Consider the following 18,095-nt stretch of genomic DNA (forward strand, 5'->3'; position numbering starts at 1 on the left):
AAAACTATTACTTAATATACATTTCCCCAAAAAGTGTTGAGAGCTGTTACCACTCCTAACACAGTGTGATGACTACAATGTGCCCAATGGAAGTGCTGATAGACCATAGAATAATACTCTTCTTAACATAAACAAATTTAAGTCATGATTATTTCTTTTATCTCCTAATCAAGACCAGCAGTCAAATGCTTGTTATTAAGAAGAATGTAATTCGTTTTTTGGGAATATTTTATAGTCTCGTGCATGGGAAACATCTGTGAATCTAGTCTCATACATACAGTATATGGTTTTGCATCTCTACAAAGACATTTATTCTGGGGTCTATATGAAAACAATAACAACACTTTAAGGAATTCGTCACATAAATTACTTGAAATTTGCTGGTAAATTGTAACATTGCAAGGGTAGGTTTATGTAACTAATAAACATTTGTATACCACCCAAAAATGTAAAACTCTGAAGTTCATGTCAGGTCTTGCTGGAAGTAAACAGTTTCACTGAGGTCCTGTTAAGTATGTGGCAAATATATCTGCCAAATACTATTACAAAAACAAATGGCAGTAACTGGTAGGCTTTAGTGCTTTGTTCACAATCCGTGATTATGAGAAGATGTTTGTTGACTATGTACTCTGAAGTGTATACATTGAGAGTTCTGCTGAAATTCTGCTTCTTCCCTTAAGGTTAACCTTTACAGCCTTCTGCACAATAACGTGAATTTATTATAGCATCCTAAGATTGTCATTAGCCATTAGATTCAGCTCAGCCCAAATTTTTTCCTGAAAATAAAAAAACTTAAGGAATGCTTAAATCTTGTCTGAATGTCAGTTCAGTTAAGCAGCATCTCAGTACCTAAAAACTGATTTGGGAACCAAAACAGATGAGCCAAACTGGTTCAAAGTTGGCTAACCAGTGTATTGCAAAATTAACATGTATAGCTTGGAGGAAAGACGAGACGGGGGGATATGATAGACACATTTAAATACATTTAAATACATAAAGGGAATCAACACAGTAAAGGAGGAGACCATATTTAACCCTTTAAGTCCGGCGGGCGTATATTTACGTCCTTTTAAAAGCGGCTCTAAACGCCGCAGACGTAAATATACGCCCGCCGTTTTTTTTTAACTTACCCGGTCGCCGGTGGTCCCACGCTGGCGATCGCGGTTGGGGTGACTCCCAGGGAGCCCCCCCGCGGCAGATCTTCCTCCTCCGGTCCCTCCCGGTCATGTGAGAGTGAGGTCCTTGCGAGGACCTCACAATCACATGGCCGGTATAGCTGGCTTCTGTATTGCCAGCAGGGGGACCAACTGTAATGACAGTTGGTCCCCCTGCTGGCTGAAAATCAAATTAAATAATGTTAAAAGTGTAAAAAAAAAATATATATATACTTAGATCATATATATATATATTATATATATATGATCTAAGTATATATATATATATATATATATATATACACACATATACACACAAACACATACACATACACCGTCTAGGTGTATTTTAATATTAATATATATATAATTATATATATATATTAATATCAAATTACACGTAGACTGATACTGATTAAATATATATATAATTATTGTTATATATATATATTTATAAATAATATAAAAAAATAAATATGTAAATACGTAAAAAAATTAAATAAAAAAAATAATTAAAAATAAAATATTAAAAAATATATAGATGTGTTTTATTTCGTTCTAACTGTATTGTGATATTAATATATATATATATATTTATATCAAAATACACGTAGAATGAAATAATATATATATCTATATACATAAATATATACGTATATATCACTATATATATACCTATATATAAATAAAAATATTTTAAAAAATATATATATATATATACGTATATATACACATTTGTATATATATACATATATTAATTCTACACATATATTTATGTAATAATTTTACATAATTAGGTATCCTAATTAATTACAATTAGCGGGACCTGCCTGACAACCCATGCCGAAAGTATAAGGAATTTAATTTGCTAACACTATATTTAACCCTATAACTTTCCAAGACACCATAAAACCTGTACATGGGGGGTACTGTTTTACTCGGGAGACTTCGCTGAACACAAATATTAGTGTTTCAAAACAGTAAAATGTATTACAACGATGATATCGCCAGTAAAAGTGAAGTTTTTTGCATTTTTCACGCACAAACAGCACTTACACAGACGATATTACTGCTGCAATACTTTTTACTGTTTTGAAACACAAATATTTGTGTTCAGCGAAGTCTCCCGAGTACAACAGTACCCCTCATGCACAGGTTTTATGGTGTTTTCAAAAATTACAGCGTCAAATATACGGCTTGTGTTTCATTTTTTTCACATTAAAATTCTCCAGATTGCTTACGTTGCCTTTATGACTCTATGGTTGCCCAAGGATGAAAATTACCCCTATGATGGCATACTATTTGCAATAGTAGACAACCCAAGGTATTGCAAATGGGGTATGTCCAGTCTTTTTTAGTAGCCACTTAGTCACAAACCCTGGCCAAAATTGGCGTTTTTTGCATTTTTCCACACACAAACAAATACTAACGCTAACTTTGGCCAGTGTTTGTGACCAAATGGCTACTAAAAAAGACTGGACATACCCCATTTGCAATACCTTGGGTCGTCTACTATTGCAAATGGTATGCCATTATGGGTGTAAATTTATTTCCTGGGCTACTATACAGTCTCAAAGGCAACGTAACCAATCTGGCGAATTTCAATTTCAAATGTAACACGCTATATTTGACCCTGTAACTTCCCAAAACACCATAAAACCTGTAGATAGGGGGTACTGTTTTACACGTGAGACTTTGCTGAATACAAATATGTGTATTTTATTGCAGTAAAAGCAAACAGTATTATGACATTGACAGTTAAAATGTCATGTAGAATAAAAAAAAATCTTATTTTCTCCCATGTTTTTCATATTAAATTATGTTTCATAGCTAAATATTTGATATTAAATGAAAGCCCTGTTTCCCCTGAATAAAATGATATATAATAAGGGGGGGTGCATTTAATATGAAAGAGGTGAATTACGGTTTGACAGACATATAGCGCAAATGCCAGGTTTTGTTTACATTTTGTTTCGTTCACAACTTGTACATTTGGCTGCGGTGTTAAGGGGTTAAAAGAAGAAAAACTACCACAACAAGAGGACATAGTCTTAAAGGACCACTATAGGCACCCAGACCACTTCAGCTTAATGAAGTGGTCTGGATGCCTGGTCCATCTAGGATTAACCCTCTCTGCTGTAAACATAGCAGTTTCAGAGAAACTGCTATGTTTACCTATGGGTTAATCCAGCCTCTAGTGGCTGTCTCACTGACAGCCGCTAGAGGCGCTTCCGCACTTCTCACTTTGATTTTCACAGTGAGAAAACACCAGCATCTATATGAAAGCATTGAGAATGCTTTCCTATGAGACTGGCTGAATGCGTGCGAGGCTCTTGCCGCGCATGCGCATTCAGCCAATGACATCAGAAGAGGGAGGAGAGTCCCAGCACCGAGGGAGCCCGGCGCTGGAAAAAAGGTAAGGGATTAACCCCTTCCTCCCCCTCAGCACCACGGGAGTGGGACCCTGAGGGTGGGGGCACCCTCAGGGCACTACAGTGCCATGAAAACATACTTTAAAACACCTCACCTAGGTAAAAAATAGTTGATGCAGTTGACAGGCTTATGTAATGTGTGATCATGTAATGTAACCAACCCCCCATTATTTTGTATCTAGGTGAGGTGTTTTTAAATAGTACTATTTAGGATTTGAAATCACTGTTTAGTTGATAAGCAAATGCACTGGTTTGTGTATTTTGTATTTTGGTCCCAGTAGCACCCTGTAATGTATGCATGTTTAGGTGAGTGCAGCCCTTCTGACTTTGTTTATATATATATATATATATATATATATATATATATATAAATTCATTCTAAGTGTATTTTGAGATATATATATATATATAAATAATCCAATATGCTTGCATTCCTGGTAAAAACTGTAGTTATTGCCCGGTGCTGATCCAGCAAAATTAATAAAAATCCAAATAAACGGAGAGCACTCCAGGGTCTTTATAGTGTAATTAAAATATAACTTTTATTTCATCAAAAAATTATCCTGAAGAAAGCTCCAGATGTGAGCAGAAACGTTGATGTCTCTCCGTTTATTTGGATTTTTTATATATATATATATATATATATATATATATATATATATATATGATCCAATGAGGAAGGCTGCTCTACGGACTTTAAAACTTGAGTTTATTGTTATCAATTAAAAATAGCAACCAACGTTTCGGTCCCTGCTCGGGACCTTCTTCAGGGTCAAATTCAACAGGATAAATCGCTATTTTTAATTGATAACAATAAATTATCTATTTGGAGCCTTGGTTTTGCGCCCGGCGTTGGTATACTATAAATGTGAGTGCTGGGGATCTATATAAATTTATATATATATATATATATATATATATATATATATATATATATATATAACAAAATACAGTTAGCATAAAATTACATATCTATACATATATATATACTTATAAAAACATTTTTTATTATTTTTTTAAAAATATATATTTTTTAGTTATTATTTATTTTATAATAGTTATTATATATATTATATATGTGTGTAATTTTACTCTAAGGGTAGTTTCATATTAATATATGTATATATTAACCCTTTCAGGATGGAGTTAATTGTACATGTCCTGGTCAAAACAAAATGTAAACAAAAAATGAAATTTGCGCTATATGTCTGTTCAACTGTAATTCACCTATTTTATATTAAGTGCACCCCCATCTATTATATATCATTTTATTCAGGAGAAACAATAATTTAATTTCTCATGAACTATTATTTTATAATTTATTATGAATAAAATATAAAAACAACTGTGAGAAATTAAGATTTGTTTTTTAAATTTGTATTTCCCCCTGACATATTAGCTGTAAATGTCATAATACTGTTAGCTTTAACTGCAATAAAAATCACATATTTGTATTCAGCAAAGTCTCACAAGTACAACAGTACCCCCCCCCTTTAACAGGTTTATGGTGTTTTGGAAAGTTAAAGGGTCAAATATAGCACATTCCATTTTTCCATTTTTTTCACATTGGCCAAAGTTAGCGCTCATATTTGTTTTTGTGTGAAAAAAGCAAAATCAAATATTTGGCCAGTGTTTGTGACTAAGTGGCTACAAAAAAAGACTGGACATACCCCACTTGCAATACCTTGGGTTCCCTACTTTTGCAAATGGTACACCATCATGGGGATAATTCTCATTCCTAGACTACCATTCAGTCTCAAATGCAACATTACCAAACTGGCAAATTTCAATGTGACAAGAATGAAATGCAAGCCTTATATTTTACTCTCTAATTTTACAAAACATCATAAAACCTGTACAGGGAGGGTACTGTTATACTTGGGAGACTTCACTGAACACAAACATTAGTGTTTCAAAACAGTAAAATATATTACAACAATATCATCACTAAAAGTGCCGTTCATGTGTGAAAAATGCAAAGACCTTCACTTTTACTAGCAATATCATCATTGTAATACAATTTAGCATTTTGAAACACTAATATTTGTGTTCAACGAAGTCTCCCGAGTAAAACAATACCCCCATTTACAAGATTATTAAATATACACATATAATTTTAATATATATACCCAGGACATACTTGAAAACGAGAGAAATCTCAATGTATCTTTCCTGGTAAAATATTTTATAAATAAATAAATAATATGTATTCAAATTCTTTGTGTATACTTATGTAATCATTAATGGGATTATATATATTTATATATGTATATATATATATATATATAGATATATTTGCGATTATTTGTATTTTATATATATATATATATATATATATAGAATGTCATTCTCAGTGTATTTTGTTACGTGTATATATATATATATATAACTTCATACTAAGTGTATTTTAATACTAATATATGTACTTATTATATATAGTATTATTAAAATAATATTAAAATACACTACGTATGATGTATGATATTTTATATATATATGTACATTTTATTTATTTTAAACATGTATAATAACTTTTTTTGCACTACCCTCCAGCAGGGGTACTGTCTGACAGCCCCGACAGTCCCCCTGCTGGCAGATCCACTCTTTGAGAGCAATCACATGGCCCCCAGGGGCCTTATTTGCTGTGGGAGGGCTGCCTGGGCTGTCAGTTCTATGCCACCTCCATGGGGACGGCATAGAATGCTGTAACAGCGTTAAGGGGTTAATAAAAAAATACACTTAGTATGACATATGTATATTTTTTACATTTATTAACTTCATTTAATTTTTTTAAAACTTCTTTTTTACTTTTTTTTTTATTAACTTTTTTCACCAGCAGGGGGACTCCCTGTCAGTTCAGGCAGTCCCCCTGCTGACAACACTATGGACACCTATTGCGACCATGTGACTGCTCTTATAGAGTGGTCACATGGCCCCTGGGGGTCCTAATTTGCAGAGGGGGGACTGTCTGGTCTGTCAGACAGTCCCCCCAAAGAAGAAGAAATCCAATCGCCGGCGGGGGAATGGCGGCTATCAGTAAGTTCATGGGAGAGGGAGGGAAGGAGAGGGCGGGAAGGGGTATATTATTATTTTTTTGTTTTATTAATAATTTTTTTTCCTGATAACCTGATGGCTTCCGATGCTCTGCCTCACTGCCGGGCGCCACGTGGGGCAACCCGGAAATGATCGCTCCGAGTGAACGATTATTCGGCAGCCCAGCAGTAAGAGATAGTATTGCACAATGCCTCAAAATCGAGGCATCGCTGCAATACCGTTAGAGCGGCTGGAAGCGATCATGATCACTTCCAGCTCTCTAATTAGCCGCGGACGTATCAGGTACTTCCATGGTCCTTAAAGACTGTTTTTTGTCGGACGTACCTGATACGTCCAAGTGTTTTTTTTTTTTGCCTTTCCTAATCATGATGGTATCTACAGAGTTAAAATCAAAATGTATTTTAAACAAACTATTTGCTGATTACATTGTTTCATTGATATAGGTTTGGAAATTTCATGGGATGGAGACAGCTTTGTAGAAGTAATGGCTGCCCCTCACCTAAAAGGAAAACTCTGTGGTCTTTGTGGAAATTACAATGGACACAAAAGAGATGATCTTATAGGAAGCGATGGCAACTTTAAATTTGATGTTGATGACTTTGGGGATTCCTGGAGAGTAGAATCAAATGAATTTTGCAATCGACCACAGAGGAAAATTGTTCCCGAATTGTGCCAAGGAACTGTTAAGGTGAAACTCAGAGCTCACAGAGAATGCCAAAAACTGAAATCTTGGGACTTCCAGAACTGTCACTCTACAGTTGATTATGCCATGTTCTATCGGTGAGTTTTGAATTTAGGGTTAGAAATGCATGTATATCTGTATGTAAGTCAGTGTTTGTTTCTGTTTAACTGTATGTGTCAGTATGTCAAAAAAGCAGGATGATTCCAATACAGAAATGAAAGAAAGGCAATTGTTGATGTCTTTTATGACAGCAAGAGATATATCAGGAAGGAGAGGTATAGCTGGATGGCATCAGGTTAGATTGCAGTGGAATCCAAAAGAATTAATATATTTGTCAAGAGAGGCAGTATAAAAACAAAACAGAAGGGGTGCAGGGATAGAAGCTTGGGGAACTCCTACTGTAACAGTATGATGTAAGGTGGTGCAACCAGAAAAGGAGGCACTGAGAATCATTGGGTTTTATTGTAATTTGATTAGTTACTTTAGTCAGAGCACTCTCAGTAGGATGAGTAGAGGAACCAGAATAAGGATGATTGAGGAGAGAGTTAGAGTTGAGAAATATGTGAGACAGTTATAGACATGTTATTACAGAAGCTTTGAAGTGAAAAGAATTATAGATATGGGATGGTAGTTCAATAGTATGGTAAAGAAGGCTCAAGAGAAGGTAGCCCACTTGCATAGACCAAGTGAGTAATAGAAAGAAGTTTTGAGGCTACCGAGGTCAAATGAGTGTTATTTGGGATATTGACGTCTCCAATAATTAGGGATGGAATATTAGATAAAAGGAAGTGGGGAAGACAGGCAGCAAAATGGTCTTGGAGAAGGAGATTGGAGCATAGGGAATAGTAAACAATTGCAACATTTACAGAGATGGGTTTGAACAGGTGAATTTCAAATGAGGAAAAAAAGAGAGAAGGATAAGAACCAAAAGATAATGAGGCAGTGGTAGCAGTATCACAGAAATAGAGATATTCTAGATATCGCTTTAACTTTATTTTCATAAGTTTACTCAAGGTAATGTAATATTTAGAAGCAGATTTTAAGTATCTACACCTTTTTCTCTACACTGAAATTACCTTTATACTCAAGTCAACAAGACTATTCCAACGAAGATTATATATTTGTTTTCCACAATGCTTTCAGGAGTCTTGTCCTTAAATCCTTTTACCTAACACAAATGTTCCTGTTGACTTTGCAGATGAAATTCTTTTTCTAGTGGTTATAATTCACTTCAAGAGCACGAACCAATGTATCAGATTCCTTTTAGGCCCGAAAGTTCTTAATTACATATTTTTTCATGAATACTTCCTTGGTTTTACAAACATTAATCTTTCTTGGCTCAAGACTTTCTAGATTCTCTTCAGTGGCACCATCTCTGTTTTCTTTTATTGACTTTTTGAAGCTTAAACATAAAGACCATCTTTGGCTGTTCTTGAGCAAAATATTGTTAGGTGAATGAAAGTAATTTTATATTTTTCGTTCCACATGATGTATGGGAAATATATTAGAAATACCATCCGAACCATATATAAAAAAAAAAAATTTGCGTGAGTATATTGATTTTTTTTTTTGTCTACATTTTTGTCAGCAATTCAAACTATAATATCACCTCAAGAATATGATTAATTATATTTCCTTAGTGACTGTGCAAGGGAAAAATCTGACACATATTTATTATTATTACATTGTCTGCAAAATGTAACAGCCCATCCAAAATATGCACCATACTGTAGCTCAGTTCTTTCAAGCACATTCAGTGTTTAGTTTTTGATCGGTGTTCATCATGGTCAGTCTCAAGTGGCTGGAAACAATAGAACTAGTTTTATAAAAATGTGCATGTTTCATAGTTAAATGGTTCTGTGGAATAATGACTCTGTAAAATTATATAGCATAGTTTTACTCAGCTGGCTCTCCAAGGGTTAGTAATGACATCTGGCATTTCAGTAATTTACCACCTGCGTAAGATTGGTCATTTCTTTAACCCTGTGCTACAACTGAGGTTACCTCTATTTAATATTTAATATTTTATATAAGTCACACATCATATATTCTCTTTTAAAATATAAATACTTGCTAAGTGAAATTAATTAACGACTTCAGTGTGAACGTTTTGCATAGGAATTCACCATTGTTTCTCGCCCTAGTGCAGGGCATTATTGAAATTAAACTTCTCAAATCTTGAGCATTTAAATGTGAAAACCATGTCCAACCATGAGAACATCTATGTCTTATGATGTTGTTTAAAGAAGCACCTCATTGCCATCAGTGTGTCAGGATACTAGTTGATCCAGCACGCAGAACTGTATCACACCTAGGACTAAAGGTAACGTCTTACCGGGCCTTAGAATGGCCGGACTCAACGTACCAGAGAATAGTCAGCATACTTGCTGAGGTCGGGGATACAAAATGAGACACAATGATGAGGGAAAGCCAAAAGTCAAGGATTTCAGAATAGAGGGAAGTCAAATGAAGCCAAAGTCAATAACCAGAAAAACACTCAGGAACACACTCTCGGATAACCTACTAAGGGAAACCATTACAGGGCAATGAGGAAAGAGAAAAAGGAGTTTAAATAAGCCTCCTTCACATCCGATTGGCCGTACCTGTCCTTTGACCCCAGAACGTGCGTGCGTGTCCTCAATTCCGTGGGCGGACGTGGGGTTACAAATTGGAATGGATCCGCAGTGGCCGGCTTCCTTCAATATTCCGCAGGAGTCAGATACACCAGCACCGGGCTGCTGAGCATTACCTCCGTTAATGCCAGAAAGGCATTTGCCATTATGGGGACCACAAGGCGAGGATGAACATGTGACACAGTGCTATGGGCAAAGCCCATATAGCTCTGTTAGGAACTTGCAAAGTGATAGACATGGAAGTCTAAGCGTTTCTGTCTGAGTACAACCAAACTGTATTACCTGTCTTAAATGAGAATTTTGTGGAAAAATAAAAGCAGAGACTACCCACAGCTGTTAACCAAGCTTGTAGACACTGACATGGGAATTTGTTAATGTTCATATTAACATATAATATTGCACTGCATTTATTTTTCTTTTGTAAAAACAAAAATGCAGTACAAATATTTTTAACATTGACAATCATTTAATTGAATGTCTATGTTTTTCCAAATCACATACCTTCCAACTTCCCCGTGCTGTGAAGTGGTATACCAGTGGGAGGATTAAATGGAGGTGGTCCACCAAGGGCAGATAATGCTGTTTCAGTTCTCTCTGTAGAGTGAAGGTTATGCCTTGTTGACAGTTTCTATGGTGTCCCCAAAAACAGGACAGCAAGGAACATAGTCGGAATGGTAGGACTAGGCCCTAAAAATTGGGATTGTCCCACTGAAATTGGCATTGCAACAATAGATATATCTATACACAGACCTTAAATTTAGAGAATATCATAAGCAACCGCACTTCTTTTGAAAGAGATCCCTGTTATTATTGAATATATAGTTACTAAATATTTTCTTACAAGAGCAGTACACAGGAACAGTTATGCACAAAAGAATATGAAGGATGCAGTTTCAGTGTTACCTATTACCCTCATCAACTTGTCACTTCTGGTGGCCCTGAAGTAATAGCAGGCTCTTTATGGCCTCTTGCAATATTTGACCTTGATTTTTAGATGTGCCAGTTTAACCTATAATGTAATTTTTTTTCATTCATCTATGTCCTTATGAAAACAGCTGGATACTAGTCTTTCCAATATAAATGCTTTAGATAGCTGCTTTTTTGTTCATCATCAACACGTTGAAGACCATATGTTCATACTATGTGTTTTCCTGTAACTACATCATCCTTTTCAATGTAATGTAGTAATACATAATGTTTCATAAATGTTTAGACATTTTGGAATTATATAGCACATAAACTAATATCTAAACCATTCAAGAGAACAGGGGTTTGTTGGCCAGCTAAGCTGTTGTCATGCAATTGCTCTGTCTGATTTTTTTTTTGCAACTTCATCATATTTTGCACTCATTAAGTGTTCTGCCAGATATGCAATTTAGTAAAAATGTTTTTGCTATGTATCCATAAAAGACAAATCGACAGCAACAGGAAGACAAACAATGCTATTACTAAATCCTAAAGTATATACAGTATTTATTTCCTGTTTAATAGAATTATCTTTTTTTTTTTTTTTAATTTGTTCTTTATTGTTTTCAAGTAACTGCTGAGGTAGAGAAAGGAAGAAGGGAGCGGGTAACACCGAAGACATATTTATTTTACATGGCATCACACTGTTCCCATACAGGAAGTTCTGTTGCTGTTTCCAATATTGTATATGTTTGTCATATACGGCCCTTGCATCAACATTTGTCTTGGTCCATTTGGCTCGTTGTACCCAAACCTTTTGTGGTGCTTGAGTGGTTTCCCTGTTGTGCATGGCCCCTCTTACCCCTACTGATCTTCCCATGTTTGAGCAGAACATCTCGCTGTACGGTGTAGTGTGTGTGCCTGTTGAGTCTTTCTGTCCATGGGAGCTCTTTGTCTGTTCAGGGTTAAGTTAACTCAGGAGAGATTTGTTGTTAGTAGATTGCAGGTAGGTCTTTCACATAGTGGCTATGGTTAGACTCATTTTCCCTATTTTTGTTTGGTTCCACATAATGAGTTCGTAGTACACTGTTGAGGACATTAGAGTTGTAATTTCATGGGAGGAGGGCAGATTTGGGGTCTTCCAATATCTGGCAATTAACGTTGACACTGTACTTAGCAGAAGGAATATCATTTTCTGAATGGGATTGGGGATGCCCTTTGGCAGGGCTTTGAGAAGGATTGTCTTTGGTGTGTGTTCAAGCTCATAGCCCGTGACTTCACGGATCAGTGTTATAACTTCCTTCCATAGGGTGTTCACTCTTTCGCATGTCCACCACACGTGTAACATGGTGCCCCTATGCGATTGGCATCTCCAGCACCCATCGGTCATTGCGGGGTACATGGAATACAGATGAGAGGGCACCATATGCCACCTGTATAGTATCTTCTGTGATGTTTCGAAGTGTGTGGCCCATGTTGATAATCCCTCATGTGCTGTGAAGATCTTCTCCCATTCTCTTGGACGAATACTGTCTTGGAGATCGGTTTGCCAGTCTGACCTGAATTTGCAGGCAGTTTCTTCATTGGGGTTTGCAAGATTATAGAAGCAAGTGGATAGTGTTTTCCTTGGGGGGAGTATTGTTGTGCACTGCTGTTCAAACTTTGTGATGGAGGCTCGTAGTGATTGCGTCCTCATTTGTACCTTATTGTTTGTCAGAATTGCTTTGATTTAAAGATAAGCAAACATGTAGTTAGAGGGGAGTGCTAATTCTGTTTGTAAGTCTGGGAAGGGTTGTAGACCTTCAGTTGTGTATAGGTGGTATAAATGTGTTATTCCTAGTTGGTCCCATTTTTGACATGGGAATGTGCCTTTACAGTTGTATAAGGTTTTAATCGGGGCGGCCAGGGACCACGGATGTGCCGAGCATAGTTTGTCTCTACAAGAGTCCCAAATCTTCAATAGGTGTCTGGGGTGGGTAGCGTGTTTGAGGAAATTGTTCTCAAGTGCTGGGGTGTCCATATCATGGATAGTAGATCTTGAGTTTCACAGCAGTGTCTTTTTATTTTAACCCATTGGGGGGTGTAGCTGGTTGAGTGTGCGCTAATTACCTTGGTTAGGTGGGCTGATTGATAGTATGCTTTTGGGAATAGTTCGGGAATCCCATGCCCCCGCATTTCACATGTCTTAAGAGTAGTCCTTTAGGAACTCGAGGATGCTTCCCTCCTCAGCTGAATCGTAGGAGGAACGCTTGTAGACTTTTAAAGTAAGTTTGTGGTAGAGAATCTTGGGCAGGATTGACATCTTGATCACCGCTATTTTCCCCACCCAGTATAGGAACGTGGACTTCCAGGTCTGAAGCTGTCTTTCAATCTCCTTTAGTAGTTTAGGGTAATTTGCAGAGAATAATGAATTGTCCTTTTTAGTAATTTTAATACCTAGGTATTCCAGGTGGTCTTCTCTCCAATCAAATTGATAGGCAGACTTTAGTCTCTCCTCCCAGGATTTAGGGATGTTTAGGCACATTGTGTTTTGGTAACATTGAGTTATAGTATGACTGTTGGCTGTATGTGTGGAGTTCGCTGTGAATGGTGGGGAGTGTAATGAGTGGTTGTGTGAGTGTTAGTAGGATGTCATCTGCAAAGAGATTGAGTTTTTATTCAGTTTGGCCCACTGTCACTCCGTGTATGTTGTTATTATTCCGGATGGCTATGGTCAGGGTTTCCAGGGCCAGCACATGGTGGGAAGAGCAAGCGTGTGTAGATAAGAGTGTATCAAGGTAGATGTAGGTTGAGGTGAGTTGTGTTGTTCTTTCAGATTATATAAGGTGCCATAATAGTGTGTAAATTCATTGTATCTCTGTGTGGGTTGTATCACTTTCTGTCCGGAGTGTGTGTTGAGGAATAGGATTCTTGTTGATGCCCGTCTGTCCAGTAGTCTCTGGGCCATCACTTTTGTGGCTTTGTTTCCCATGGTGTAGAATGTAGATTTAAATTTCTTCAGGGTAATACTCGCCTTGCGTAAGTGGATATCTTTTATTGCTCCTTGTACTGTTTTTATCTGGTCTTGAAGAGTCTGAGAAGGGTTCACTTGGTTTAGGCAGTGGAGGTCTTGGCCTCCTTGAGGAGGTTAATTAAGGGTGATCTTCTCGAAGTGTGATGCTCTGCTTATTAGAATCCCTCTAATAATTGTCTTATGCGCCAACCAAAGTGTGGCGGGGCTTATGTCTCCAGTAGCATTGGTTGTGAAGTACTTGTTCAAGTCTTGGCTTACAGTGTCTATGAAAGCGGGGTCATTGAGCAGCTGTTTGTTCAGCCTCCAGGGGCTACGGTTTTGGTAGTTGTATTGGTCTGCAATAGTCAGCATCACCAGGTTGTGATCCGACTCTGTAGACATGGATGTGGATATGGATATGATCTATTGGGCTTATTATAACTTTACATTCTATTACACGTTAACTGTTCCCCAATAGACTAAACTAGCACATATTATCACAACACATTGGAAATAGACTTAATAGGTAGAGAACTTACTATCTTGCAAGATGCCTGCATCAGTCCTCTTTTGGGGAAGCTCGTCTCGGTCGAGGTGGCTGCCATTCTTCATTCAGCTTCCGACTTGTGCTTGTACTCTTGGCCTGTTAAGTCAGGGGTTCTGTGCCTTCTTCAGAAGTAGCCATCACTAGCTTTCCTCCCTTTGTGATCAGGAGCTTGGCTGGATACCCCCATCTGTAGGGGAAGTTATGGTGTCTTAGCATTTTGGCAATGTCCTTATATGACCACCGGCGCCGTAGCGTTTCTGCAGATAGGTCCATGAACATGAGGATGTCCTTGAATTTTTCGTGTAAGTCTTTCCTGGTCCAGTGGGCGAGTAGAATCTGGTCTTTTATGTGGTAATAGTGTAGCCGCATGAGTACATCTCGCGGTGTTGAGTGCGGTAGGTGCTGTGGTACACTGTGGATGTGATCCAGGAGGAGCATGTCAGCTAGGAGATCAGGTAGAAGTGCCCAGAACAGCTCAATAGTGTAAGCTGTCAGGTCCGGTAATCCCACGTCTTCCGGTACTCCCCGTAGTTGGATATTGTTGCAGCGGGACCTGTCCTCCATGTCCATGAGTTTGGATTTGTGGGTTATCAATTTTTTTCTCCATCCTGTCTATGCGTTCCCTCATGGCGTTGTGAGCGGTGGTAAGGCTCTCCATACCATTCTCCCCCTGTGAGGTATGAGTACCTAGGTTTTGTGCAGTTTATGGGAGCCCTGGACAGCGGAGCTCCGTCAGTGTAATTCCATTCTGTTTGACATCCGGCCACGCCACCCCTTTAATATTAATTTTAAAGGGTTACTCCATTCTTTAAAAGCTGCACATAGAAAGATACGTGCACTTTTGTGCTGGGGGCTAGTTGAACTCCCGGCACACGTAAATTAGCTGCGTCATACCAACTCTATGCAAAAAAAACGTCTGTTGCCAGTAAACACTTAACATTGACAATCCTATTCTATCCTACAGACAGTGCAAAGCTTCAATGTGCCCCCCTCCCTTGCAGTCCTCAACTGCAATCATGTATTTCTGACACTATAGTTTTGACACCGCTGTTTAAGTCCCCACTCTCTCATCCACAGGAAAGGTATATCTTGAAGAATTCCTATTTGGATGAAGCGTGTTGGATACACACTTGGAATTTCATTGTATTTTATTGTTTCATGTAATTTACTTTTTTTCTAATCGGTTTGTTGTGGGTTGTTACTGCTGCCCTCTTGTTTTTTTCTTCCAAGCTCTCCCCACATGCATCAGTGAACCTTAGACACCCATGACCATGATGTCGGTTCACAGGTTGTTCTTCAGTGCACCACTTTTGGTAGATACGAACCCTTGCATATAGGGAACACCCCACAAGACTGCCCCTTTTAGAGATGCTTTGACCCAGTCGTCTAGCCATCACTATTTGGTCCTTGTCAAATTCACTCAAATCTCCTCGCTCTGCCATTTTTCTCTGCTTTGAACACAGATGTTTTTTTTTCACACAAATTCATTTGTACCTGTGAAGATGCTTAGTGAAATTGCATATAACCATATGGGAACAACTTCTGAAAAGGAGTTTAATTCATGCAGATTTAATAACAGTCAACCAGATGTGGATGCTTAAGATACATCCTGACTGTAACTCATGTGTCTGGAATGGATTTTCTACTGACCACTTCATAGTTTTTGAGGCCTATAGATTGCAGCACATTAAGGTATAGTATGGGAAGAGGGAAAGAGATTTTCAGCAGACTGTACCACACTGATTGAACTGAAATTATATCCCAAGGATAAGTTTAAGGAATTGTTGAACCATTTCCCTAAACTTGTTTAAATAAGGCTTCCATTTATGTGAAACATGAGATACATAGAACATAACAGCATTGTATAGAGTTTTGTTCAGGGACATAAACACACATAAGTAATGTATAATATAAATATATACACCTCATTGCATTATTCTTTATCTTGCAAAGCTTATGTAAACCTTAAAAATGGGCATACTGCCTAACTATAGTAATTAGATTTGTGTTCCCAGACTAAAAGCAAATAAACATGCATTTAAAGGTGTTGCTAATTTGCCCTAATATTTACCCAGATCAATTCTTAACTCTTCCTGAATGTTGTTCTAAATCACTGTATAGCCTAGAGTTGAGCTGAGGGGGTTCACCGAGCACTAGAGATGTCCCGAACAGTTCGCCGGGAACTATTCGCCCGCGAACATAGCTTGTTCGCGGTCGCCGCGGCGGGCGAACATATGCGATGTTTGGTCCACCACTATTTGTCATCATTGAGTAAACTTTGACCCTGTACCTCACAGTCAGCAGACACATTCCAGCCAATCAGCAGCAGACCCTCCCTCCCAGACCCTCCCACCTCCATGACAAATAGGGGGCGGACCGAACATCGCATATGTTCGCCCGCCGCGGCGACCGCGAACAAGCTATGTTTGCTGGCGAATAGTTCCCGGCGAACTGTTCGGGACATCTCTACCGAGCACCTTACCTTTGAACGTGAATTTACACTGTCTGTAACTGCAACTACGCTGTCTGCAAATGTTGATTCTCTTTACCATCACCCACTGGCTGTCTCTCTCTCCGGCCTTCATTTAGTTTCCTAATACTGTCACGCACCTGTCACCTTTTCCCAACCTGCTGCATACTGTTAGCCAGTCACATTCACTCAACCACACAGCCTGTCACACAATCACCTACTGTCATATTCTACTACTACTGTTATTCACTAAACATTGCAGAAAATTAAAAATTATTTTTTCAAATTTAAGTTCAAAATAGCTGAACTGGAAATTATCCTATATATTATAGTAAACTATGCTTTCAATTTAATTACTTCTTAAAATTATAGTTAACTTTTAATTCTTGACATTTCTTACTTTATCAAATAACCCTGATACAGCTACTTACCTAGTCACACCCACCCCACCTACTGAATTATATACATTTAGCAACCCAGAAACTCACTCACCCTATCCAGATCTCACCCATCATCCTCCTCCCTATTTACATACTTAAACCTACCTAGTCACCTTACCAACCTACCCAGTGACAATGCTCCCTATATCCAACTACCTATATTACTGACGCACCATGCCATTTCCTACATAATTATGCACAAACTTACATACACAAGTTAACTTCTATGGAAGACCTAAGCTCAAAGAAACATTTCAATGGAATGTACTGTAGCATTTAGTTTCAAAAAGTGACAGCATATATTTAGCACTAATAGTTAAGGTTGCTGCAAGTATTGTGTGTTTACTGTATTCTCAAGATTTTATTTCACGTTTAATGGCAATTTAGATCATTTGAAACGTGTGCTTAATGCTACAAGACTTTGAGTGCTTAGTATAAGAAACATTTTATTTATCCAATTTCCATTTGCTTGCGTTTTGTGTGGAGCCATTTGAAAATGTTGTGCAGTGTGCTCTCCTTCATCCAAAATATGTATTACAATGATATATAGGTACACCAGTGAATCGGTTATTTTAATGCTGGATACTAATATTGTTTCCGAAGACAAAAAAATGATAGTGAACGTCAGGATTGTATCTACCAATCTGGGCCTACAGTAAATCTCATGGAACCGCAGCAACCACTCAATTCTCTTTCTAGACTGTATTTATGCAGAAGCTTTTTTTCTCACCACAATAATGAGAGGATGATTTTATTGCCTATAACACACACAGCTGTAAACCCCT

The 18,095-nt window shown here is 37.6% G+C and overlaps 1 protein-coding gene across 1 annotated transcript in view; it reads left to right on the top strand.

Moving 5' to 3' along the window:
* BMPER (BMP binding endothelial regulator) overlaps positions 1-18,095 on the top strand; it is a 198,776-nt gene that overhangs the window by 142,685 nt on the left and 37,996 nt on the right. Inside the window, exon 13 of the mRNA XM_063452077.1 lies at positions 7,084-7,420. Coding sequence (XP_063308147.1) covers positions 7,084-7,420 — 337 coding nt within the window. The remainder of the gene's footprint in view (positions 1-7,083; positions 7,421-18,095) is intronic.

This window comes from Pelobates fuscus, chromosome 4, assembly GCF_036172605.1.
Source record: "Pelobates fuscus isolate aPelFus1 chromosome 4, aPelFus1.pri, whole genome shotgun sequence".
Lineage (NCBI taxonomy): Eukaryota > Metazoa > Chordata > Amphibia > Anura > Pelobatidae > Pelobates > Pelobates fuscus.